Source organism: Sturnira hondurensis, unplaced genomic scaffold, assembly GCF_014824575.4.
Source record: "Sturnira hondurensis isolate 20B ecotype Veracruz unplaced genomic scaffold, ASM1482457v3 Scaffold0013537, whole genome shotgun sequence".
In the NCBI taxonomy this organism is placed as follows: domain Eukaryota; kingdom Metazoa; phylum Chordata; class Mammalia; order Chiroptera; family Phyllostomidae; genus Sturnira; species Sturnira hondurensis.
The window spans coordinates 1,695,140-1,722,691 of record NW_028086168.1 but is presented as its reverse complement, the minus strand read 5'-3'; the positions used below and the strand labels follow the sequence as shown (position 1 = coordinate 1,722,691).

Sequence of the window (27,552 nt, the reverse complement as noted above, 5' to 3'; positions counted from 1 at the left end):
TGTATGTTAACTTTCCCCAATCAAGGCTACCTTCAGTTGTTAGTTATAACTGATTTCAATTAGAAAAAATAGGAGTGGTAAGGAGCAGGGAGAAAACAAGGGGAGGAGAGAAGGAAAAAAAGACTCTGAAGCTGAAATATCTTCTGTGTCTGGATCTCAACTCCCCTCTAGAGATAGCAGTTTTGTTTATTTGCTTTTTATTCCTTTCAACTTATTTCTTTTCCTATTTCAGAACTCGGGCAGTAAGTAAAATTGTGGAATTACCTTCTTACAAGACCAAGCTACCCTATTTCCTCCCCACTGAATCTCACTTCTTTCCAAGTTGCTAAGCCCACATTCCTCACATTCACTCTTTTCCCCCCCTGCAGGAAAGGCCAAACATTCTCGGATTTTCCACTTCAGGATTTGTGCTTGGCATCCTGGTTCTCTACCCCATTCAAGTTGTGAGGAAGTAAAAACAAACATTGCAGAGAGAACTCAGGCAGGAATTGCAGTACACTGTGGCTTCGGGGAGTGCCCTGAAATATAGAAATACTGGTGGGCCCCAATCAGTTTTGGAATATGGGCATTTGGGTGACAGAATTTATCTGAGAAAGTTTTTCCTCCGTGGCTAAGGCCTCCTTCTTTTTCCAAAGGAAGGCTTATTGGGAAGGAGGTTGGGAGCGGAGAAGCTGGAGAAACCTGTGCACATGAGGTGTCATTATAGAGTCATATGATTAGTATTCCTTCACTGTGATTAGGTTTCCCCCTCATTATCTGCTAATCACACCCTCTTTGTAATATCTTAGATGTTATACCACAAATGCTCACTAAGAGGCAGTATGGAGCTAATCCCAGCTCTCTGACATACTACAAACCAGAAAAAGTACTGTTTACCTCACAGGACTGCTGCTAAAAGCCAAAAGGTTACACACACACACACACACACACACACACACACACACACACGTGTGTGTATACATATATATACATATATGTATATATATATATATTTAGTATTTACATTAAGATACCAGATAATAAATATGAAAACTTTATAAACTGATAGAAGTTACACAAATGATTCTTTTAATTACAGAATCTCCTAAAAATTACCGTTCTCTATACAGTGAGCGAAAGCACTGAAACAGCTTCCTCCAAGGGGCCTTTGAAATGAATCTAATAAACTACAAATACTCCATTCTCAAATCTGAAAATAAACTTAGTCGAAGTCAGGAAAACAATAATGTTTGGTAAAAGACATCATACCACACTAGCAAATGGTGGCAGCTGTTAAGATGTTTGATAACAAATTATCTGAAAAACATGTACATTCACCAGTTAACAATGTATTGTCTGGGGACCAGCAGCATCAACCTCACTAAGGAATTTGTTGGAAATGCAAATTCTCAGGCCCCAACACAGACCAACTGGAATCAGAAGCTCTGGGGTGGGACCCAGAAATTCCCACTTTAAGGAGCTCGCCAGATGATTCTGGTGCACACAGGTCTGAGAACCACCGCCGTACCCAGTTCTCCATTTGTGTAGTAAGGGCTTTATAAGTGCTCAAACATTTCAAACACCTGGCTTTAACTTGCAGGCACTGGACAAAGACTCTCTGACTTTAACTCTCCTTTCTCAGTCTCTGCCAGGGTTATCTGCTCTGTGTGGTGTAAATCGCAGGCCACTCGGGGAGGAGGAAAATGCCATCTCAGTCATGACTGGGCCGCTGCCCTTCCTGAGCTATGCAGCTCCTGGGAGACATCTATGGAGCGAGGGGATGGGTCTATTGTGACTAAAGGGGGTCTTTGATCATCATGGGCCTGGGGGACTCTCTGCCTCCACACGGTCACAAACAGTGTTTGTTGAACAGAACAGGAAGTCCTAGCCCTGCTAATCAAACAAGAAGAAAAAATAAAAGAAATCCAAATTGGAAAGAAGCAAAGCTGTCATATGCAGATGACATGATACAGTACATAGTGAACCTCAAAGATTATATCAAGAAACTACTAGAATTCAACAAAGCAGCAGATACAAAATTAACACCCAGAAATCAGTTGCATTTTTATATGCCAATAATGAACAAACAAAAACAAAAATTAAGAAACAATCCCGTTCAAAATTGCTTCAAAAAAGAATAAAATAGTTAGGAGTAAACCTTACCAGGGATGTAAGAGACCCATACTCAGAAAATTATAGGACACTGAAGTAAGAAATCGAAGAAAATACAAAAAAAAAATGGAACCACATACTGTGTTCATGGATAGGGAGAATTAACATCATTAAAATTTCCATACTACCCATAGCAATCTATAGATTCAACACAATGCCTACCAAGATTCCAATGACGTATTTCGCAGAACTAGAACAAGTATTTCAAAAATTTATATGGAACAACAAAAGGCCCCACAAAACAACAGTGATTCTGAGAAAGAAGAACAAAGTTGGAGGAATCACACTACCTAGTACCAAACTATACTGTATAGCCATAGTAAATAAAACAGACTGGTACTGGCATAAAAACAGACAGATCAATGGAACAGAATAGAGAACTCAGAAATAAACCCACACCTTTGTAGTCAATTAATATTTGCCAGAGGAAGCAAGTACATGCAATGTACTAAAGATACTTTATTCAATAAATGGTGTTGGGAAAATTGGACAGATACATGCAGAAAAATGAAACCGGATCATCTTCTTACACCACACAAAAGAATAAATTCAAAATGGATTAAAGACTTAAATGTTAGGACCAAAACCATAAAAATTGTAGAAAAAAATATAGGCAGCAAAATCTCAGACATTGCTCCTAGCGATATTTTATCAGATTTATCTCCCCAGGCAAGGGAAACAAAAGAAGAAATAAACAAATGGGACCACATCAAACTAAAAAGATTTTGCACAGCAAAGGAAATCATCAACAAAAAAAAGACAACCTACAGAATGTGAGAACATATTTGCCAATATATCTGATAAAAGGTTAATATCCAAAATTTATAAAGGCTTTACAAAACTCAACATGAAAGAAGCAAACAACCCAATTAAAAAATGGGCAGGAGCCCTGGCTGGTGTAGCTCAGTGGATTGAGCACAGGCCTGCAAACCAAAAAATGGGCAAAAGACCTAAATAGGCTCTTCTCCAAAGAGGACATACAGATGGCCAATATGAACAGCTGTTCAATGTCATTAATCATCAGAAAAAATGTGAATTAAAACCACAATGAGATATCACCTCACACCTGCCGGAATGGCTATCATCAATAAATCAACAAACAACAAGCACTGGCAAGGATGTGGAAAAGGGAAAATCCTTTTGCACCGTTGGTAGGAATGCAGATTGGTGTAGCCACTGTGGAAAGCAGTTTGGAGATACATCAAAAATTTACAAATGGATCTGCCTTTTGACCCAGCAATCCTACTTCTGGGACTACATTCAAAAGAACCCAAAACACTAATTCAAAAGAACATAAACTCCCGTATGTTCATTGAAGTGTTATTTGGAATCACCGAGGTATGGAAACAGCCCAAGTGTCCATCAGTAGATGAGTAACCAAAACAACTGTGTGACATTTACACTACTGAATACTACTCAGCCTTAAAACAGAAGGAAAATTTACCCTTTGTGACAGTGTGGATGGGCCTGGAGAACATCATGCAAAGTGAAATAAGCCAGTATGAGAAAGACAAATACCATATTATTTCACTCATATGTGAATCTAATGAACAAACTGAACTAACAAGGCAAATAGAGACAGAGTCATAGATAGAAAACAGGATGACAGGTAAGGGGTGGGGGATATTAGGGATGGGGGATATTAGGGGTGGAGGGATTGAGCAAAAAGGAAAAAGAACTCATGGACATGGACAACAGTGTGGTGCTTTCAGGAGGCTAGTGGAGAGGGGTATAGGGGGACTAAACAGTAATGGAATGTAATACAATAAAAAATAAATGGAAGTGTTCACTGAGAGACTAGAAATGAGATGTACAACTAGGAAACACACAGAGATGGCAAAAAGGAAACAAAGAAATCTCAGTGGACGTTCCCATACAGGGCACCCAGAAACTACTAGAATTCCCTAAACTACGGGAGCGTGACTGCTGTGCTCCAAGCACCAGGAATGGAGAGACCGACCCAGACCTCCATTGCAGCCATGTCCAAGAATAAAAGCAAAACTAGGTGCAGAGGTAAGAATGAGAATGAATCTGAAATAAGGGAACTCCTATTCAAGGAGAATGGACCACTAGGCCCAGCTAAGCAAATGTTGGGAAATGGATAATTAGAAACAATGTGTTTTGATGATCAGGAGAAATTGGTGGCCAGCGGGGCAGGGGTTGTTGGTGGGCTTGTAAGACTACTGGATAGCCAAGTTAGATAATTTTTTATTACATTGCTAAGGAGGCTGGACATCTGAGCATATATTGAGCTTCCAAAACAAGCTACGGTCAAAGGCAGGTTACATTAGTTCCCAAGGATGATGCCAAAATCCAGTTTGATGATGGAGACATTGAGGATTTCTTAATTGAACTCAACATTTCACATTCTGGTCTTTTCAGAGAATTGTTACATGCTTTGCATTATAGCCACAATCTGTGCAAAGACTAAAACATCATTAGCATGAGTAAGTTTGTTAAACAGATGGTTTCCAATGTTTGTTTTCAAGTATCATGTTTCTTTCAAAACTCATGACACTAACTTATCTTAAGTCAGATGTTAAATCTACTTTTTCTGTAATTTACTTTAAAAAACAAACAACACCCCCCCCCTCAAAAATCACAACATCTGCTGTTTAGAAAGATAAAGAAAAAAGTGTTAGTAGTTTTCTTGCTGTGACAACTTCATCTGCAGTATATGAGTGTTTTGAGTAAATTCTATCCCCTACATTTATCATGGATTATGTGTAAATCCCTAGTATTGAATGGTCTGTGCACTGATAAGTTTTTGTGCTCCAGCTACTTTGATGTTCTCTTGAGACTTGGTAAAATTTAAGGGAGGCAGAAATCTGCATTTCATATCACAATCCATCACTCTTCTTTTAATATTGCAGTAGTTTGTGGAGTTTTTTTTTTTAGTAATTTTGATCACATACATAGTTTTTATAATCTTCTGTTGCCACAATAAAGAAATCAACAAAAAGCCACTTACAAATGTAGCTTGACAGGTTGGGTTTGATAGTAGTTGCAGAAGTTGAACACTTGGTGGCGACAAATCATCATTAAAAAGTTAAGGTGCTAGTTTACTTTTTAAACTTAATGTAAAAATGTTTCCAAAAAATATTTTTTTAAATATTTTGCTAAATATGTAGCTTTAAAGATTTTTCTTTTGAAATAATTACAAATTTATAAAATGTTGCAAATACAAAAGTAGTACATGGGCAGAAATCTGTAATAGCGTGAAAAATAAAAAAACTTGTGACAACTGTAATAGCATAAACAATAAAATATTTAAAAGAAAAAAAATAGTACCAAAAGAGTCATATACTTTTTTACTCTGATTTACCTATCATTAACATTTTATACCATTCACTTGTACCATTCTCTCTTTCTTTCTGTCTATAATTATTTTCCTGAACCATTTGCAGATAAGTTAACATATCATGAGTCTTTGTCCCTTAAATATTTTAGCATTTCTTAGTCATAGGGATATTAAAAAGATTCTATCTTTTGATGATAAGTATTTTTAATATATTTTATTGATTATGCCACTACAATTGTCCTATTTCCCCCCTTCATTCCCCTCCACACTGCACACCCCCTCCCCCCACATTCCCCACTTTAGTTCATGTCCATGTGTCACAAGTTCTTTCACTTCTACATTCCCCATACTATTCTTGCCCTCCCCTTGTCTATTTTCTACCTACCACCTATGCTACTTATTCTCTGTACCTTCTCCTCCTCCCACTCTCTTGTTGCTAACCCTCCATGTGATCTCCATTTCTGTGGCTCCGCTCCTGATCTAGCTGTCCTCTTGGTTTGCTTTCGTTTTAGGTGTGGTTGTTAATAACTGTGAGTTTGCTGTCCTTTCACTGTTTGTATTTCTTATCTTCTTTTTCTTAGATAAGTCCCTTTAACATTTCATAGAATAAGGGCTTGGTGATGATGGACTCTTTGAACTTGATCTTATCTGAGAAGTGCTTTATCTGCCCTTCCATTCTAAATGATAGCTTTGTTGGATAGAGCAATCTTGGATGTAGGTCTTTGGATTTCATGACTTGGAATACTTTCCAGCCCCTTCTTGCCTGTAAGGTCTCTTTTGAGAAATCATGACAGTCTGATGGGAACTCCTTTGTAGGTAGGTGACTGTCCCCTTATCTCTTGCTGCTTCTAGGATTCTCTCCTTCATTTTCATCTTGGCTAATGTAATTATGATGTGCCTTGGTGTGTTCCTCTTTGGGTCCACCTTCTTTGGGACTCTCTGAGCTTCCTGGACTTCCTGGAAGTCTATTTCCTTTGCCAGATTGGGGAAGTTCTCCTTTATTATTTGTTCAAATAAGTTATCCACTCGTGGCTGTTCCTCTTCCCCTTCTGGTACCCCTATAATTCAGATGTTGGAACGTTTAAAGATGTCCTGAAAGTTCCTAAGCCTCTCCTCATTTTTTTGAATTCTTGTTTCTTCATTCTTTTCTGTTTGGTTGTTTATTTCTTCCTTCTTGTCCACTCCATTGATTTGAGTTCCAGTTTTCTTTCCTTCACTATTGGTTCCCTGTACATTTTGCTTCATTTCACTTAGTGTAGCCTTCATTTATTCATCTAATTTGTGAGTAAAATCAACCAGTTCTGTGAGCATCCTGATCACCAGTATTTTGAACTATGCATCCGATAGGTTGCCTATCTCTTTGTCGCTTAGAAGTATTGGCTCTGGGGCTTTGATCTGTTTCTGTTTGAGCCATAATATTTTGGTCTGTTTGCGCATATGAGGGGTGGAGCCTTAGGTGTTCACCAGGGCCCGTCTACCCAGTCGCTGGGTTGTGACGCTGTATGTGGGGGCGGAGTCAGAGAGAAGTAATGGAGTTTGTTCAGCTCCCTCTCAGATTTCAGTCCCCTCTGCTGCTGGTGCTGGTTCCCGGGTGCGTGGGCTTGTGCACGTTCTAGGGCCCTGTGGGTCTCCCCAACGAGCTCTCCTGTGCGGCTGTCACCTCAACCCCTGAAAGTTTTTCCAATTGGTGTTTTTAGGCTTTATTTCCCTTCACTAGGGCCCTGGGTTGTGCAGTCTGTCTCACTGACCATTTTTAAACCTGCCTGGTTTATCTGCACGCGAATGTGTGTCCACGGTCAGCCAGCCGCCTTGCAAGCCTTACTGGGTTTTCGTCTGGCACCCACCTGGTCTGCTAACCACGGCCTTTTCCTGCTGGGAGGACCCTTCTCCACTAGCTGCCAACTCCACCCCTCTTACCGGTCTGGATGAATGGTACATTTTGCTGAACTTCGGTACAGTTCAATTTTCTGTCTGTTTTGATTATGTTTTTGTTTCTAAATCTTTGTTGTCCTTAAATTTGGTTGTTCGAGGAGGCACAGTATTTCCACCTATGCCTCTATCTTGGCCAGAACCTGATGATAAGTATTTAGAGAATATTTCTACAGTACAAAAGATTAAGATAACAATAGTTTTCAAGAGTTTTATACATTATAAACTACAATTCTGTGTGCTTTATATACGCTTGTTATAATTTAGAAATTAAAATAATTTCATGTTAGCTTCTACCAAATAAGTCTTTCTCAAATTATTCTGAGACTGAAGGAAATGAAGCAAGACTACAACTTAATGAAAAGATGGTCTCTAATTTCTGAAATAAAAGAGCCACAGGTAAAAGTTATAATAATACATGTCAGGGCTGCTAAGATAAATTTTACCCTTAAGAAAACCCAAAATCCTAAACTCAGTAATCTGATAGAAAGCAGGAGTAGAAGTTAAAAATGAGCAAAATGAAACAATTAAAAAAAATAGTAGTCCTCACTGGCGTGGCTCAGTGAGTTGGGCATTGACCTCAAAGCGAAAGGTTGCCAGTTCAGTTCCTGATCAGAGCATATGTCTGCGTTGCCAGCCAGGTCCCTGGTTGGGCGGTGGGGATACAAGAGGCAACAGAGCGATGTCGCTCTCACACATAGGTGTTTCTCTCCCTCTCTATCTTCCTGCCTTTCCCTCTCCCTAAAAATAAATAAATAAAATATTAAAAAGTAATAAAAGTAAAAGCACATGGTAAACAGAAAATAATAAATATGACAGTAGAAATAATTCTGAAGTGTTACTAATTATAATCCATGAAAATGAAGTAAACACAGTTTTTAAAAAAACTACATTAAATGTATCAAAAATTCAGATATATGTTAATTAAAATATATACTTAAACATGACATAGAAAGATGAAACACAAAGGCATAGGAAAAGATACCACACAAACAGCCTCCAAAAGGTGACTATATGTAGAAATCAATGTGTTCAATATGAAATATAGATTAAGTAAAAAATATTTATTAAAGAATGGGATTGATAGTGCATAATGGAAAAAACTATCAAGAAGGTATAATTTAAATATACCTAGTTAGCCTCAAAGTATTTTTTTTAAATGTACAGAAATAAAATATTAGAAGAAACTTACAAGCCCATACACTTCTATCAAGAAGTTGAAAACTATTAATAATCTAGATTTTAAAAAATAATGAACAATTTGACCAAAGTAAAAATACAGAACTGGCACCAAAAACTAGAACATACACATTATTATTTTCAATCATACACAGAACATTATAAAAAGTAATCACACCGGGATACTGACTGGAAATATGAAACAGAGAAAGCTTAATGGAAAGGAATTTGATGCTACCTAACTGAATTTATTCTTTCCCGCAGAAATCCCACTTCTAAGAATTTATCCCAACAGTGCATATACAAAAATATGAAAAAATATTACCATATATTCCAGTTCAATTTGTAAAAGCAAGAAGACTGCCTTCTTGCTATTTACAGTCTTATAGATCTTGGCACATCCCAATTATGCAACTGTAAAAGGAAATAACTATGTACTGTTATGGACTGATGTCCAGATTATATTGTTTTTATTTTCTTTTCCAGGATATGTTTGACGAGAGCAAAGAAAGTGAAGTACATGTACACAATGCTACCATTTACCTAACAAAGTGATGATATCTGTTTATCTATAACTCTATATCTATCTATCTATGGAAGAATAAAACAAAAAAATTAAAGGTTATCTCTAACCCAGCAATTCCACTCTTTGGCATACACCAAAGAGAAAAAAAAACATTTACAGCCACAGAAACTTGAACAGGAATGTTCATAGCAGCATTATTCATAATAGCCAAAAATGGAAATAACACAAATGTCCATCAACTGATAAATAATTAAATTGTTTTTTCGCCAGACAATAGAATGTTATTCAGCCACAAAAAAGGAATGAAGTATTGATTCATGCTACAAAATAAATGAACCTTGACTATGTTATGATAAATGAAAGAAGTCAGTTACAAAAGGTCAGGTATTGAGAAGTCCAGAATAGACAAATCCAAAGAGAAAGAAAGTAAATTAATGGTTGCCAGGGGCTAGGGGAAAGGGGAGCTAGAGAGCGACCATTAACAGGTTTGGGGTTTCTTTTGGGGGAGGTGAAATATTCTGAAATAAGATAGTAATGATGATTGCACAACTTTGGAAGCATAATTTTTAAAACCACTGAACTATATAATTGAAAGGGTAAATGTTATCACATATTAATATTTCAATAAAATGCTTTTAGCCCTGGCTGGCGTAACTCAGTGGATTAAGCACGGGCCTGTGAACCAGAAGGTTGCTAGTTCGATTCCCAGTCAGGGCACATGCCTAGGTTGCGGGCCAGGTCCCCAGTAGGGGATACTTGAGAGGCAACCACACATTGATGTTCCTCTCCCTCTCTTTCTCCTTCCCTTCCCCTCTCTCTAAAAATAAAAATAAATAAACTCTTAAAAAATAAAATGCTTTTAACCTCATCAATAGAAAAAAGCGACACAGAAGAAAGGATAGGAATAAGAACCGGATTTCTCTGAATATACATGAACAGATTTGATTTTAGAATCATGTAAATATATTATATAGTTATACGATCAAACTGAAAAATTAAATAGCAACACCTAAAGATCTGTTTTCTGGCATGGCAATATGAGAAACCTCATGGTCCCACAATGAAATTGGTAAAATCACTTTAAAAATTTCAGTTCATTATAAATGGTTTTTAGACCTGATAGCAAATGAGGACAATTCATTTGTTTCATTCAGGAAAACCTACTAAAACTCAGTGAGAACAGTGAGAGTCTATGGCATTTGAAGATGGACAACCTGTTTCTTCCCCGATCCCAACTCAGAGTGATGGAAACTCCACCCCAGAGGGGTACGGCCAAAAACACAGGGTTCTATCTCCCACCCAATTCCTACTCATGGGACAGAAGCTCTGCCTTGGGTTTGGCACACTGAGAATACTGGGACCTGATTTCCTTCAATCCAATTCATTCATAAAGCAGAGGGTTCGTGCCTAGACAAGCAAGCCAAGAAGACCATTGCCTACAGAGCAGATATTAAAGAAAGAGAGAATAGAAAAATGAATAAATGCAATAGCTGATTCTTTGAAATGCACAGCAAAGTTGAAAAACCTTTAGCCAGATCAATCAGGAAAAAGAGAGAGAGAAGGCTCACACGTAAGAAGGGACATTTCTACTCGCTTTACAGAAATAACAAGAATTATAAAGGAATATTATAAACAATATGCCAATAAATTATAGAAGTTAGATAAAATAGTCAAATTCCTTAAAAGACACAAACTAAATGAGTCGAGAAGAAATAGAATATTCGAATAGACCTAAACAAGTAGAGAGACTGAATTTGTAATTCAAAAAAACTATCCAGAGCTTGTACCCAGATGGCTTCACTGATGAATTCCTCCTCCATTTTTAAATATTTTATTTGTTTATTTTTAGCAAGAGGGAAAGGGAGGAAGAAAGAGAGGGAGAGAAACATCAATGTGTGGTTGCCTCTCACGTGGTCCTCAGTTGGGACCTGGCCAGCAACCTAGGCATGTGCCCTGACCGGGAATTGAACTGGCGACCAATCCACTGAGCCACACTAGCCAGGGTGGAACCTACTCTTTGTCTCATGTTTTCATACACCAAATGAAGTCCATATGTTGATCAAATATTCCCGATTACAGGGGATTCATATCAGAATTTGATGCCCCTGGACATACACAGTTTTAGGGGAAAGGTCAGAAAGATCTGACTGTAAGGTACAATGAACAACAGCCTGGGACTTTTGGATCTATAAACCCTATTTGTAATAGAATATACAGCTTCCTGTCTAAAACACTTTTCAAAGCTGAATTTGCATATGATTCACCTGGGGATCCTGCGAAGATGAAAATTCTGATTCAGTGGCCTTGTGTGGAACCTGAGATTTTACATCCTAACAGACTTTCAGGTTCTTGTTGGTCCTCTGGCCACAGTCTGAGTAACAGATCACTTGGTTTAGCCCCTCGCACAGGCTGGATGTTAAACTCCACTGCTCTGCTTCCTGATCTGCTTCCCTTGTGCTTACTTGGTGAGGAAGATGCACTCTTTACATAATGTTCAACAACAAAAAAAAGGATCTCACCTTGAAAAACATCCTGATGCTGTTCTCAGTCAACCAAAAATGAGTTCAAGATTTGGGGATGGTTGTCATTCTCCATGGCACCTTCCTTCTTCATGTAGTCCATCTGTAATTCACAGGTGGACTGTACAGGAGTAACCAAGGCTAGAGGTAGGCAGAAACATGCTTGGGTACTCTCAGTCTTTATTTATCTTTGTGATTTGAGTTTGGTCAGAAATACTAATCTATCTCAATTCCAGATGCATTTCAGCCTTGGAATGTGGTCCAAGGGCACTCCTGAATGCCAGGAACTAAGAACTGTTCCGGAACTAACTGTTCTTTCCATGCTTTGCATGTCTGTGTAGATGACATTTTCCCAGAGAGGCCCTGGCAATCTTCTCTGCACAATGTTTGAAAGCTAGTTTGGTAATCAGGCCACATCCCAAATGTTAGTCAGTGTGGTGTGAATTTACTATAGAAAATTCATTTCTGAAGGGAGAGCACACTCACCCTTCCAGAGACCGGATCTGGTATGAGGAGTACAAAGCCATTCTGGTTCCATAGTCTGGTGTGGAGAAGGGTACGCCACGGAGCATCCTTGCCCTTCCTGCACCCTAGAATAAGACTGGGGACAGAGGCCAGCTGACGGTCCACAAGCACCTGTTCTAAACAGTAAGTGTGTTTGTTTGACTCTTTCCTCATAACCGGACAGACTGGTATGGTGAGGTGTCAGCTTTCTTTATGAAACACTTTTTCGTTTTCTCAATGACACTTATTATGAACAGTCCTCAAACATGACTGAAGGACAAATACCACTGTTGATACATGTGCAAATATCAAACCTATCCTGGGAGTTTGTTTCAAGGGCAGACTGACTTCTCGTGCTGAGCCCACCCATTAAGCAGAGGTTGCCAGGATTGGAAGAATTTGGGGTAATTGTTGTATCAGGAGTAGGTTTTACAGAATACGTTCTTAAAGATTATTCTGATATAATAGGACATTTATCATTCTCCTTCACTTGATTCCTCAACCAAAATGCTGAGCTCCCCCTACATGTGTACAGTTTCATACTAGCCTTGCAGGGGGTACAGAGCAGTGGTGAGAGTAGATTTTAAAAAAGAGTGAAATAGATACGGCATTAGTTCTTAAGGATTCCATACTCTGGCTAAGAAACTAAAAAATAAAGCTAAATAGACAAGGCAGTATAATAAATGGTAACTGGTTCAGAGTCATAGTTCCCAAAGAGGATGTTTCTGATTCCCACAAGGAGAAACTTCACAGAGGAGGTGAAATTTAAGCTAGACTTTGCAGTATAGGCAGTATTGTAATGCAGGGGAAATGAACAAAAACGGTTAAAGAAAGCTCAGGGTAACTGAAAAGTGAAAGTAGATTCATTAGGCTGGAACAGGTCTGTATAGTGACACTGTGGGGAACATGGCTGAAAATGTAGGTTGTTGCCATGTGGTAAAGTATCCCAAAAATCAAAGCTAAAGGGTTATTTCAATCCCATGGCAGTGGGAACCCACTGAAGTTCCCTAAATCTTCAGATTTTACCCTAATGGAACACTCATAGGGTTTCCTGAGATTAATATATAATCTCCTAAAGTAAAAGGAGACATTCCTACAGAATAACTCCATGGCACTCAAAATACTAAGGAGCCAGTTTGGTCGCCACAAAACCAGTTTCTTGCTCTGCTACAGGTTCATGGGTAATGGGAAAGATAACCTCTCTAGACCATCATTTCTTCAATTATAAAATAGAGGGGTTAATCAAAATCACTTCTAAAGTTCTTTCTAGGTCTGAAATCAATCATTCTCTTGTTTGATTTTCTGTGTAACAATGAGGAAAGAAAAAAACTGTTATAATCCAATTGATGACACTGAAATCAGTTTTAATTATTTAAATTTGCAGATTTGTTCTAAATCTATCTGCAAAGGAGAAAGTTGAACACAGGAAAAGTCACACATGATTTATTCACTGAACCTTTGTTATGAAAAGTATCTAAGGAAGACATGGAGGCACTTTTGACAACTAAATTATCAAGTAAAAATTAGTTTTCAACATCACAGCTGAAAATTTTAAAGCAAAGTTCTTAAAAAGTGTACTCTTGTTACAGTGCATAACACTAGTGATTTGATCTTTGTATTTTTGTGCTGGACTGGAAATTCCAACAGTAAATTTTCAAGACACTGCATCCATAAAGGAATGTTTGGGTTTTTTTTTAAACTTTCTTCAAAGAGCTCATGAAAACAGAAGTGTTCTATGTGGATGTTTTGCAAACACTCCTAAGTTTCTACAGGGTACACTGAGTCAAGAAAACCTGCTTCCAGTTTCTGTTCTACCTCAACTAGCGCTTAGGGGAGGCACCATTTATCTGGTTTTCTCCTTCGAAATACTTATCACAATTCTGGACAGTCTTTTCCCTCACTACTGGACTGAAAGATACTTGAGTGCTGGGACTCTATTTACAGTTCTGTCTCTATATCCAACACCTAAATTACCCACTAGTCATTAAATTGTTTTATCTATCTGTCAAGTGAAGCAGTTGGACAAAATTTCCCATGTTCTTCCCATCTTTGATGCTAATATATAAGAATTACTCTGAATTATTGAAATGCAGACAGTTGAATTTTTCCCTTCAGCTTAATTTATAGCCTTTTATTGCATAATAGTACTTCTTCTGAATTAGGACTTTGTCTGAATTCAACTTGAGGATTAAGCAGTGTGAGTGACTAGACTGGGACTATGCTTGGACAAGGAAGGATTCTCTGAGGAGTGATGTAGATTGTGCTGTTGGACCCAACCCTGACCTTCTGAAGTTGTGGTTTGTGTTCAGAAGTAGAAAAAAAAAAGTAGATGGAGCCAAATCAAACTTCAGAACAATTTCCATATATCGGATTTGATATCTTAATTTTACAGATGCTAAAGCACAATAAAATTTTGTTGAACCTCCTGAGAACGTAATCCAGTGCCACATGGTAATCCTTTGTACCAACAAAACAGCTCTGCAGTTGAGTGTACATATTTCTCTAATACATCAAAGCCCATTACAATGCATTCAGTTACAATGAAAATCTTTTACTTGTTCTGAAGCCCACTCAATTACTTTGATCAACATTATATACAACCCAACAGATACGATGCAATCCTTGACAACTCTTTGAAATGTAGCTAAATTACAAACAGTAATTGGATAATGTAGACAACTGCAATAAAGCATTTATTCTCATACTGTGGTTGATATAAATGACATAAAATTCAACTGGGGGAGATCAAAAGAACTGTGCTTCTTCCTTGAACCGAACTCAGATAAAAATGAGATGAGGATAAATCCTAGGTGGGGAAGTATTTAATTCATTGTGCTTTTTCTTATTTTTCTTGCTACCCATTCCCATTTATAAACCTTAAATCTGTGCATCTGGGTCCTATTTATTTTATATCAAGTACAACATAATACTATTAACTGTAAAAAGTATACTCAGATAAGAAGTCTGTAAAATCATTTTCTTTTAGAAGGCATCAAATATTCAGGGAACTTTATTTTTAAGGAATAAATCAAGTAAGACATCGTTTTCATTGATCCAAACATGCATAATCCATCCTTAATATAAAATGCACTCAATTGAAAAATTACACACGAAATACAAAGGGAATGGAACTTTACATATGTAAAATGATTGCTAGCTTCAGCAATTTAACAATCAAATTAATAAAAACATCGTACATTTTTTTAAAAAAACCAACACCTTAAAGTCAATGTATAGTACACCAAGGGAAATTCTATGGAATGGTTTGACTCAAAGCAAAGAATAAGGCACCTGCTATGAATTTAGAACAATAACTTTCATTTTAAAAGTTACCATGAAATAGAATTAGTTAACCAAGACACTTGTTTCAAAGAGGGAAACAAGCATAGGGGTTGATTTCCTGGGTGAGAAAGGCAAGTAACAATGAAGATAAAAACCTGCTGGCCCCAGGTCAGCTGATTCCTTTCCTATTCTAAGGTAGGCCAATTCCTGACAGTCCTTAACCACCCCCTTCTTCTCTCCCCCAAACTTTGGGGCATCAGAAGCTCTCTGAGGTTTACACTGTGTATGGACTATGTAGCAGATTTCCCTTCTGTTCCTCTTAACACAGCTTATTTTAAAAAGAAATATCCTGAGGCAATTAAAGCAAATAAGCAGCTTTCTTTCCAATTCATTAATACATAGACACCTCCCAGGCTTTTTAAACTAAGTTATGGCTAAGTATTTAAATAGCCAATACTTGTAGTTTCCATCAGAACCAGAACACGCCAAATCTGCCTTCTCACTCCCCCTTACCATCAATAAAGAATGTGATCACAATCTATAAAATTATACAACAAAAGGAAGACCAAAGATTCTTATCAGTAAATCCATTTAATTCCAGATAACACTTTAGTCTGATGTACCTAGAACCCTAATGGAATTTTAATCATAAATCTAGAAAAACATTTCCAAACTAAGTGTAACTCTTTAGTTGATGTGCCTTTTTGATGTCAAAAGTGCTTTTAACATGCTAAGATGTCTTATGGCACACTGGACTCAACAGTACGTCCTGTGAAGGCATCCATTTTTAGTAGTATTTTTCCCTAAAACGTTTATGTAGCATAGTAGACCCCTTTGATACATTAAAGTAATTCTGGTGAAATCAATGGTGACATAAACAAACCTTCCCTGACTTTACTCCACCAGTATCTTTTAGTGAAACTGAAATGACTAAGTTTAAAAATGCTTAACCAAGTTTTCTTATGGCAGCTTAGATTAGTATATTCACTCATGCAAAATCCAAGGTAGTGTGATACAAATATTGTTAAAACATGGCTATAAGCGTCTCCCTTTACATTAGGCATTTAGAAGCTTTTAAAATTTCCTAGGTGCTGAAGATTGTGGGATTTTTAAGCTAACTGTACTGTTGTTCCATTTATAAGCAAGCACCTTATTACAGGACAGTTACATGACCCTATTGGGAGTGTGCTTTCAATTCAAGGTATTGTAATAAAGTGCCTACCTATATAAAACCATAAGATTCCGAATTTTAAATTAAGCTAATTTCATTTACATGTTAGCATTAAAAAAAAAAACTAGACCTCGTCTACACAGACTTAATCTAATTATTGATGCTATATACCGTTTTAATAACCACATTAAAAAACTTACTCTTAAATGACTGAATAAGTAGGGTCCACTACTATAGCTTAACAATCAAATTTTATTGCTTTATTCATGTGGTGCTTTTGCAAGGCACTGTGGTATGGACCAGAAAACTTGGAATGATTCATGAAGAAACCTTGGAATGACACATGAATGATGATATGAAAAGTCATTCTGAGGCAGGATGATTTACTGAATTGTTTTTAACCGGGGTATCAAACACTGGGAATGAGTTCAAGTCAAAATTCACAGGAGAATGGAAACATCTTAAGGTCAGTCACTTCACATGCCCATCCTGATACTTTGAATAATCTGGAAAATTGCTGTAAAGAGAAAGAGCAAATATTAAAAGATGCTTTGAATAAAATAAGTCTCGCAAGTGGCAGATATTTATGAAGACATTTTGAGCCCAAGCACCCTTAAACAATTACTTGAAAAGACTAGGTAACTTCATTGTATTAAGAAAGGAAGACAGGCCTACCTTAATAAAACAATTAAATGTCCATAAGCTATTTTTAAAAATCTCAGCTTCCGAGTTTTATATCTAAATGTCCAAGAGAATTTGAAAATAAGCAATCGCTTCCAAAAGAACTTAAAGTACCAAAACAAACAGGTTGCTCAAGCACAGAATTACTTTGGTTTATTGCTAAATATTGCGTACTCTAAAGGCCTGGCCTATAATACATGTGTGTTTCCTTATTCTCACAAAGCTGAAATTCAATAATCTTTAGGTTATATAAATTGCTTGGCTCTTGGCCATTTATCAGGAAAACTTCCAGTTGGTAAGTTTAGGAAATAGGGAAAGTGAAAAAAAAACCTCAAATAACTTTATAATGCCAGAATGTGAAAAACAGAAACATGTACCTCAATATCAACAGCTTTTAAATTATGAGAGGAAAAACATTCTGTAATCTATTTGCAGAGGCAAGAATCTATTGCTCTAACAGCAGGCTGCCCCGATAATGAATTTTCCTACAATATGTCAAACGTTTCTTTTACTAATCTAAAACCATTTGTCACATATTAAATTGCCACGTTTCTCTATAGTGAATCAATTCTTTGCACTAGCTTTATCCTGTAAAATACACCCAGATTTGACATAAAGATGTTAGATTCTGAGACATGTTAAATTAATTTCGAACATCTATATGTACATAATGTTCAAAAGTTTCTGTTTTGCAAAGGTACTGATAATAGGATTGCAAAACCTTGTATTTCCTTCTGGGAGACGTTTTCCTTTATTTTGGCCTAAACTTCCAACTTGATCATTACTAAGAACCTGACCTCCTTTTCTGATATCCTGTGAGCCAAATCAAGCTGAAAGAAGTTTCTGGAACACCACCCTCTGTGCATATGTGGGACAAGTAAATTGGTTCAAATGAAATAGAATTAAGTGGAGCTCCCGGCAGGTGGGTTGAGAACCTACGCGGTTAAGATTCACCACTGATGGGTCACCACGTCATCCCAAATCCGTCCTCTAACATTCAGCCCAATGGTAGCCCCCCAAACACTTACCAGAACCACAAACAACAAAAATGAAGAGAGCCAATAACCAAGGTCCTACAGATGCCTTCTCTTCGGGAGCATTTCTCTGCAAAAAGGAAGACCCACCGTTTCAAACGCTACTCCGACCCAGGGCTCCCACAGCCTTCACTCCATGCCAAGTCTCCCCTCAGTTCCCGAGCCGCCCGGCTCCGGCACCCACCGCCCCAAGCCCCCCAACTTATGAGTCCAGATCGCGGCCTCGGACCCCCACAGTCGGCCGGGTCTGGGGAGAACTCGGTGCGGCCCTAGGCTCGGGCCTCAGCTCCGGCTGCAGATCCGAGGCGCGCCGCTCTTCCCTTACCGAGGTCTTGGCGACGTTGCCGCGCTGGGTGATGTTCTTGCTGTGCTTCTCGTTAGCCATACGGATCCGCTGCTTGGCGACCATCTTCGCGGCGCCACCACCTGCCCAAGCCACCCCTCAGATTCGCTCGCTTCCCCTCGGGCCCCTGCGACGCTCTGCTCCCGGTGCCCGCGCCGCCGCCGGAACGAGGAGGTTCTCAGGTGGGGCGCTAGCTCTGGACACTGGGCCTGACCGCGGGGGCTGAGCGCTAGCGGGGCGTGGGCCGCCAACTGAGGAACTCCGGGCTGACCAGCTCAGCGTGCAGGGAGCGCGGGAGGACAGCAGGCCGCCGGGATGGGCTCGCCCTGCTGACGCCGGGAGCGTGGACTGAAAGAGGAAGGAAAAGCTACAAGAGGACCGCTCAGTCCGTCGGCTTGAACTACTTCAGGTTCGGCTGCCAACGTCAGCACTGGGCGAACTCCGCCCCACGGAAGTGCGGGCTCCGCCTGCTGAAGAACGGAGCGAGGGAGGGCTAAGGCAGGCTTAAGGGCCTTAGCCCAACCCTAATCCAACCCTCCCAAATTCTGTTGTGTGGCCCCAGAGCTGCGCTTGCGCGTTGGGGATCCTTTTCTGTTGCTGGCTCCAAACGGAAGTGAATTCGCCCCGAGGTTGGTGACCCCGGAAATACCAAGTTGCCGTCTCCACGCCGGAGTAGACGTGTAGGGGCCGGGTTTGGCCCCCGTGAACTGTGACCGTAGCTTCTGAGTTTCTCTTTCCGGGACGAAATGGCGCCGTCCACGCCGCTACTAACAGGTGAGTTCTGAACAAGCCAGGGACTGCCTTTTCAAAGTAGTTTCTGTTTGCTTCTGTTTTTGCGGACTAGCCGAGAAGCCTTGGAGGCTGATTGGCCTTTTCTTGTGGATTGTAGAAGAGCTGGAGGGCCTTTGGGTTTTTGGTGTAGCATGGTAATCGGAAGTGAGGTCCCTTGCCTCTGTGCAAGTGCATTCCCCTCTCTTGTGCTCATTCAACCTTCGCTGCCGCTTCAAGTTCTACAGGAACTTGAAGGGAGTTAAAGTGCTAGTTGAGTTTGTTACCATGGGTTTCCAAGAACCTTTATTTGTTGGCAATGTGAAATCATTTAACACTGTAAGAGGAAAAATATAAACATTTGACTTACAAGAGTGGCCAATCACTAAAAACACGTGAACTTAAGTAATACCAAGTTTTGTACTCCTTGTTTTAATGAAATTTGTAGGATTGACTTGAAAGAATGGAGCTGTGGCAGTGTATGTTTCAAGGGGTGAAACTGTGATCTGGAATGGTAGTATTGAGCATTATAGAGGTAATCCTAAAAATGTTTGATGCTGAAATGGTGCATTTTAGAATTAGAGTATTAGAGGATTCCTGAGATTTTTGAAGCTAAGGTAGTGTTTTTAATGTTGGAGAAGATAATAAACTTAGTCTTGGGCAGAGTCAGGGAAGATTCTGGACTAGGGTAATAGCTGGAGTGCCATGTGAATATCAAGGAGGTGGGAGTTGGAAGGGAAAAGAAACCTTTGTGAGACAGGTTGTATAATTTGTGGAAAAGGATGATTTCTCCCTGAGACTTGTAAGCAAACTTTTTAGCTTTTTCACTTTTTGCCATTCTACATTTTAATATCTTTGTTATTACTCTTACGCCACTGACATTCAGTCTCTCCTCCACATTTATCAAATATTGACTATTTGTTAGATAATATACCAGACAGATACCGTTTAAAGGCATAAATATATAATTGAATGAATTTTTTCTCTAGCTTTATAAAGGTAGCTTGTATGCCCTTCACAGCGTGGCAATACTAAATGTTTATTAGAACTCTGATTTTAAAAATTAGTACATTTTAAAATCTGATAAATTTTCCCCCCTTTCAAAATCTGAGCAGTGGCTCCTCACTGCTTACAAGGTGAATTTCATCCTGTTGAGCATAGTATGTGAATCCTTTACAATCCTTCTGTAAACACAGGTCCTGCTGCTTACCACTATGAAAGCCAGTATTTGAGAGGCAGGTGCTGATGTAAATGAAAGTCCTTTATTTTTAGGTGCCAGCGACCTGGAAAACGGGGGACTCACAAAGTCCATCTTCTCCTCTCAGTGGAGGCAGAAGTTTTTGTAGTGGGGGAGGGGGGACAGAACAAAGAGATCAAGGAAGGGTGTTCAAAAGTTCTCTACATGCAGACACACAGTCCACTCTGATAAAGCCAGTGATGGTCTGGTGTGGGGCATCCTGGTTTAGTCATCCTGCATTCATTCATGTTATCCTGGTTCCACTGTTGAAGGTCAGCAAATCTCCTGGAGCTGGGATGCCTGAACTTTAGAGACTATCTTTTGAAGTTAGTTCTAGGATTCTTATACAAACAGGCTTTTTATCTACAAGCAACATAGTACTCAGTTAGCATTTACAGAAACAATGCGAAAGAGTGGTGGAGTGGGTTAGAATTTCCCAATGTTACAGTTTTCCACTGTTACATGTGAATAGCTCTTGACGTTCATTTCCTTGCCATTCCATCCTATTTTGTTTTCCATCTATATTGAACTGCTTATAATACCCTTAAAAAACCTATTTCTTCAGTCTAGGGCTTTCCTATGTTTCTTTATTTGGCTAGAGTCTGCTTATTTTTTTTAAATTCATTTCAGACATCATTGCTTTGTGAAGTCTTTCCTTCCTCTTCCCAGGTAGTCACTCCCCAGGCTATTTTTGTATCTCATATGTACTTGAATTTTTTTTCTCACTTACACATTCGACAATTATCCAGTTAGGTGCTTTTCTTCCTTGCTACACTGTGAGCTCCTTGATTGTAGAGGTACAGTCTTTCTCATTCTCGTCAGTTTAGTACCAGCTACTGTGCTTGATAAACAATAGATAATCTAAATGTTTAGTGGAGAAATAAATTAATGAAAAATAACCACTTCATTTATAGTCAAAGTAACCAAGAATGACAGTTTTCTTGCGGTGCTTAAAATAAGGGACTTTGTATAAGTTTAAAGGTTATCTGGTCAATTTACCCATCATATTCTCATATTCATGGAGACCCAGAGAGATTAAGTGGTCAGAGTCACATGGCGAATTGGTTGAGTCGTTATATTCAGTTATTACACTTCATGGTTCTTTTTTTTTTCTTTTCCCACTAGAACATACTGATTGTTGACATGAGAAATGTCAAAACCTGTAGAGAATTTTCTTAAGAATTTGAGCCAAACTGATCTCATATGCAAGGGAACAAGATCTCAAATGCTCCAGAGAAGACCATATTTTGCCATGTGTAATGCACACTTTTTTGCCCAAATTTTTGAGGGGAAAATAAGGGTGTATATTACACATGGGTAGTACTGATTCCATATCTAAATGAATGTTTTTATTTTATTTATGCTTATGCATTGAAAGTATAACTCTAGAAAGCAATAACAATACCCATGTGCAAAATAATACCCTGGAATATAATAATCGGTTTTGTTTCTAAAAATAAATAAGTAAAAAATTGAGTTAAAAGATTAAAATAGAATTTTTTTTTGAAAGTTTGGTCCAAAAACGTGGGTGCACATTATACATGGGAGCACATATGTGGCAAAATACAGAGTAAGTTTTGCAGCTGCTTTTTCACTTGAAAGTAAGGAGGGAGCTTACAGAACATTATATGAAGGTGGGAAGAACAAGGTGGGCGTTGGATTATAGGATTGTTAACAAGATTATGAGCTCTTCTAAGGGTGCTGTTTTAAAGGTGTGTTAACCTAGATGCACAGAAACAATGGACAGGACTTGTTTAGGGCAAAGATAAACCTCTTACTAAAAAGTGATACGCCTGGGATGTGACTGCCCACCTCGACCTACCCATTTATGGATTTATGAACTAATTGCCCTGTTCAGGTATTTTCCATAGAATCCCCACCTTTTTTGCCCACATGATTAATCTTTTAAACATTTTTAGAATAGATATTTTAGTTAACAATGGGTTCTTTTACTTGTAGAATCTTTAACACTTACACTCATGGGATTTGGAGTTGTGAACAATTTGGAGATTATCCAGTAAGTTTTATTAGTCATGACTTTTACCTGGAAGTGGCAAAAAGCCAAAGAATGTGAAAAGGAGATTTTTTTAAAGAAAACTTTAACCTTAAAACTTCGATGACTGCCACATGTAGGTATTTGCACGACTCCAAAAATCTTCTTTATCCCTGTGCTTTTGATTTCTTCTCAATTAAATTCATTCTTGGGCTAACATTCTACATGGGAGCTCCAGGTTTACATTCAACCAGTTAAGCAGCCCCTAAAGAAAGAGCACATTTTTGCTAGTCACAAGGCTGGCTGTCTTTAGCTTGGCTTAGCTCTTGCTCATCTTTAAATCAGTTGATTGTTAATCTGATCACTAGGACCAAATTATACTCTCATCCCTGAATAGTTTCCAAAAGAAAAGTAGAGTCACCTAAAGTGGAGCCTGGATGCTAGGCATGTAAAACAACAGCAGCATTAACGTGTAACCCACATTGTCTCATCGGCTTGCCTAGATGAGGCCATTGAGATAATTTATCAAAAGTTGAGTCACTTTCCTAAGTTCATACTTACTTCAGCGAATGTAAGGGTTGGAAAGAGTATCATATTAGAAGAACCACCATATCCCTGGCATAGGGCCCTTGTTTGTTGAAGCCCAGTAGTTTCCTCATATTAACTCAGGTCTGGAACAACAGATTATACTTGGGTGTCTGGAAAGGATAGTAGGTTTAAAAAATACATTATGTATTTACACTATTTAATATAATTATTATTTTTGAACAGTTATTCTGTGTGAAATTGGCACTTACTTGTTGCTCTAATGAAAAGAACAGTTTGCATCCTGGATTTTTCTTTGTAATAGAACATATTGCTAGATCCCCTTTGATGAAAGAGATAAAATTATTAAAAACAAACCATATCAAATCTCAATACACTGTTGAGCTAGCTCCACATTCTGTTCACTGTTTCACATTCAGTCACTTCCAATTAAAATGAATTCCTCATTAGAAAGCCCTGTGTAGAAAAAAATTGTTTCAGTTATTGAAAAGAGTTTGTTTTGAGTTTATATTTATTTTTGCATTTATTAATTTGTAATACAGTTTATATTCTGTTATTAACCTGATTTTGTGTTTCTTCTGGTAAATTTTGTGTATCTTTATTCAAATTTGTATAAAAATTTGCTCATAATGATTAAATCCAGTAAAGTATCTTTAGCGGCATTAAAATGTCTTACAGCACTTTCTCATAGTTATACTTCTATGAAGGGAGGTTTGAAGCAAAACATTTGTTTTAAATAATAGTTTATATGTATGAATAAAACTGTAATGACTCAATATGACTTTAATGATGAATTCAATTTATAATTAGTTCTCCTAAAATAGACCTATCTATGGTAAAGCATCATGTACAAAGGAGGGTGTCTAATGTATTGGGTACTTTTATCCTGTGGAATATGTTTTTTTACCCTAGTATAAAAATCTTGGTTTATTCAGCTTTTGATTTGAATTCAATGTTTTTGAGAAACATTGAAAAACTTTTGATTAATGTTCTTTTTTTTCCTGTATTGTGAGCAAAGCATTACCAAAAATGATAGGCTTTTTAAAGCACTTTATTTTGATAGTGATAACTTAAGTCTATGAGAAGTTACCAAAACAATAAAGAGAGTTTCCGTGGACCCTTCACCTGGCTCTCTTTGATGACGTCCTGTAGAGCCATAGTACATTATCAAAACCAAGAAATTGACACTAGTACAGTAGTATTTACTAAACTGCAGTCCTCCTGTGTGTTCTGCCAGTTTATATGTGTGTGTGTAGTCTAAGAAGATGATTCATGTATTTGCCATTGTTGGAATATAGAACTGCTCAATCACCACAAAGAAGATACTACCCTTTTGGGGCGGGGGGCGGGCAGGGTTGGGAATATAAGACAGAAAGCTGTACTTGAACAAGAATTAAATAAAAAAATTATATTTTTAAAAAAGATACTAACCTTTTATATAGCACTTCCTTCCACCTTTAACCCGTGGCAACCACTGATTTTTCCTCTATCATGATAATTTTTTTTATTTCAAGAGTTTTATATAAATGGAATCATGGCGTGTGTAACCTTTGGATTTTTGTTTTTAAAGGGTTATTTATGTAGAATGCAAACATGTGCATGTTGAAAAGCACTTGATTAATTTGACTCGATTTTCACTTCTACTGACACATTAAAACCAGGTGTTGAAAACCACGTGAGACTGAATGCTACTTGCAGAGGAAAGACCTGACACTTCACTTTTCTGTCAAGTGTTACCTTGTAAGATTTGGGGCTCATCAGTCTATATGAAAGAGTATGGGCTAAGTGGGGTTCCCCCCCACTACTTCTTAGTCTATTTAGACTTCTGTAACAAAATACCACAGGCTGGGTAGCTAATAAATAATAGAAATTTATTTTTCACAGTTCTGGAGACCGGGGAGTCCAAAGTCAAGTCACTCAGATTCAGTATCTAGTGAACACCTGCTTCCTGTTTCATAGATAGCTGTCATACTCTGTGTCCTCATATGGCAGAAGGGGCCAGGGATCTCCCTAGAGTCTCTTTTATAAGGGTACTTAACTTATATTACCTCACAAAGGCCTCACTTCCAAATACCATCACATTAGAGATTAAATTTCAACATATGAACTTTAGGAATGGAGTGCACAGACTAGTGCACTTTGAGTCTAGCACTTTTTTGGGGTCTTTGACCTATGTTAGTTTGGGATGAAGGTATGAAATAGAAATTTAGAAAAGGAAAGCTTTGCACTGGTTGCTTTGAATACCCTGAAAATTTCCACTATTGTGACCAGAAGGCTATCTTAATAGGAAATGAGGTACAGCTGCCACTTTACTATAATGTACAAAACTTGGAGTTTTCCCACGTAAGCATTGTGGTCAGTGATAACAGCAAAACAAGTATGAGGGCCAAGGCCACTAGTCACAGGTGTCGGGAGAACATAAGAAGCTGAGTTTGGGAAAGCTTTTTTCTTGTTTGCCGGTCACCTCCAGCGTATGTTCTTGGGCCTGCAGTTAAATCAATAGAACATGGACTGATTGTATCACCATATGGCACATTTTCTAATTACACTGCAGCTTCATTGGGACTACACTGACAATATGTCATTTTGTTTTCCTAGGCCTGCGTGTGATTTCTGAAAGAGCACACTCTGTGTTCCGTTGCCACTGCACCTGTGGGAGGGGGACCTCATTAGCCTGACAAATGTTATGTAACCCAGGATTAAAGTGAAATCTTGTATCTGAACTCCTTAGTTTGGGAAACTTATTTTTATTAATCCCTCAAATAAGTGTTTGTTAGAATCTTAATTACAGTATTAAGAAAAGAATGACCTGTTCTAAATCATACTGCATCATATGCAGTATTGCAGCAGGTAATTAATTTTGTGATAAGAAATAGCACTGTTTTATCTGTGTGGTAAGAGAATAGTCAAAAGGCTAAGAAGCAATTGAGAATATTGATTCTAAAGAATTGAACTTTTTAAAGAATATTTTTATTTTTAGAGAGGGAACCGGAAGGAGAAAGAGGGAAAGAAACATCAGTGTGTGCTTGCTTCTCGAGCGCCCCCTACTGGGGGCAGGTGCCCTGACTGGGAATGGAACCAGCGATCCTTTGGTTCCCAGGCAGGTGTTGAGTCATGAGCCACATCAGCCAGGGCAAGAATTGAACTTCATAATATTTAAACCTTCTAGAAAAACATTTTCTGGCTCAAAATGTTTTCTAGATGTCTTTAGATTTTTAGAATAGATATCTTTAGTGTTTCATTCAAGGTATAGCAATAGATTGAGCTGTTTTGAAATCACCTTGAGTGCAGTGATGGGTTAATTTTTTTCTTAATCCTTACCTAGCACATAGAGGTATGCAGGGCCAGGTCCCATTTATAGAGAGAGCCTTGTAGGCTGTTGTGTAAGGAGTTTAGAGTTTGATATATGCAGTATACTTTGCTAAGTTCCATTCTATTTCAGGGTAAACTACCCACAACAGTTTAGCAACTCAGTCTGGTTCTCTGCATATGGTATCAGGAAACATGATCTCCAGTTATATATTTGTAAATGTCTAAGAAACTCATAATTCAGTTATATGTTTACTTATTTTCCATCTCTCTATGGAAACGTAAGCTCTGTGAGGATACAGATTTTTATCTTGTTCATCAGTGGTTCTTTTACTTCTAACTTTAAATTAATTACTTTAGGAGTATAAATTATATTACTTTCAATATCTGAAAATTGAGCTCATTCTCAGGCAGAATACTAGTGAATCTGAGAACTGTCTTTGGAGAAGGGAAAGGAAATATGGATTAGAGTTGGAGGAAAGAGCAGCCTGTCTCTACCAACTTTGCAGTTTTTCCAGTAACCAAGAGAAAAGGAAGATTTGTGAACAGCTGGCAGAAAAGGAAGCAGTTGTAATTGTGGCCATGGACCTCAGTAGAACTTTTTCTTTTCAGCTTTTAGGCTATTACTGCTAGCAAGAATTTTAGCTCATAAAATAGTAACTCAATCACCAAGTCCTGTCACATTTATCTCTTACATATTGAACACTCATTTTTCACTCTCTGTTTCCATTGTTCCACCTTAGTCCAGGTTTCCTTCATCTCTCCTATGGGGCTACTATAGAACCGTCCTGATTAGTCTCTTCACATCCACTCTTGGTCCCTTCCAGTTTATTCTCTAAACTGATCTTTTCAAAATGTAAAACTGGTTTTAAAAATCTGCTTACAATCCTCTTGAAGCCCTTACCACTCTTAGGCCGTAGGCCAACTGCCTAACTTTGGCCACAAGATTCTGCTTGGGATGAGCCCTACTTTATTCTCCAGCTCCATCTCCTTCTAGCCACACAGGCCTTTTTTTCCATTCCTCTGATGCTTCATCATCTCTGTTGCCATGGAGTTTTTGCACTTGTTGCTCTTGTCTT

The 27,552-nt window shown here is 38.2% G+C and overlaps 2 protein-coding genes and 1 long non-coding RNA gene across 15 annotated transcripts in view; 1 reads left to right on the top strand and 2 right to left on the bottom strand.

Moving 5' to 3' along the window:
- LOC118997923 (uncharacterized) overlaps positions 1–11,959 on the bottom strand; it is a 79,785-nt gene extending 67,826 nt beyond the window's left edge. For 3 of the 12 annotated variants that reach the window (XR_005068762.1, XR_005068763.1, XR_005068761.1), the window contains exon 1: positions 11,606–11,953. This is a non-coding gene — a long non-coding RNA (uncharacterized LOC118997923). Of the gene's footprint in view, positions 1–11,605 lie in introns of all 12 variants that reach the window. The other 9 variants (XR_005068760.1, XR_005068758.1, XR_005068768.1 and 6 more) reach the window with 6 other exon arrangements.
- A 3,142-nt stretch (positions 11,960–15,101) lies between these two features.
- SERP1 (stress associated endoplasmic reticulum protein 1) lies at positions 15,102–19,070 on the bottom strand. Its single transcript, XM_037061823.1, has 3 exons — positions 18,603–19,070; positions 18,272–18,347; positions 15,102–17,079 (listed from the first exon to the last, which is right to left on the bottom strand). The coding sequence occupies exons 1-3, from the start codon at positions 18,684–18,686 to the stop codon at positions 17,039–17,041; spliced, it is 201 nt and encodes a 66-aa protein (XP_036917718.1). The 5' UTR covers positions 18,687–19,070; the 3' UTR covers positions 15,102–17,038.
- Positions 19,071–19,249: 179 nt separating this feature from the next.
- The window catches only part of EIF2A (eukaryotic translation initiation factor 2A), a 44,624-nt gene continuing 36,321 nt past the window's right edge, over positions 19,250–27,552 (top strand). The window contains exon 1 of one of the 2 annotated variants that reach the window (XM_037061819.1): positions 19,250–19,394. In XM_037061819.1, the coding sequence (XP_036917714.1) occupies positions 19,367–19,394 (28 nt within the window). In that variant the 5' untranslated portion in view covers positions 19,250–19,366. The remainder of the gene's footprint in view (positions 19,395–27,552) is intronic. The other variant, XM_037061820.1, reaches the window with a different exon arrangement.

Bases quoted from the DNA above. Each gene is read 5' to 3' on its own strand.
- SERP1 (XM_037061823.1), bottom strand. From the start codon at position 18,686: ATGGTCGCCAAGCAGCGGATCCGTATGGCTAACGAGAAGCACAGCAAG. The intron at 18,348-18,602 runs GTAAGGGAAGAG...TCCTTTTTGCAG, and splicing joins GCAACGTCGCCAAGACCTCG to AGAAATGCTCCCGAAGAGAA. The intron at 17,080-18,271 runs GTAAGTGTTTGG...TTCTCTTTACAG, and splicing joins TTTTGTTGTTTGTGGTTCTG to CAATTTTCCAGATTATTCAA.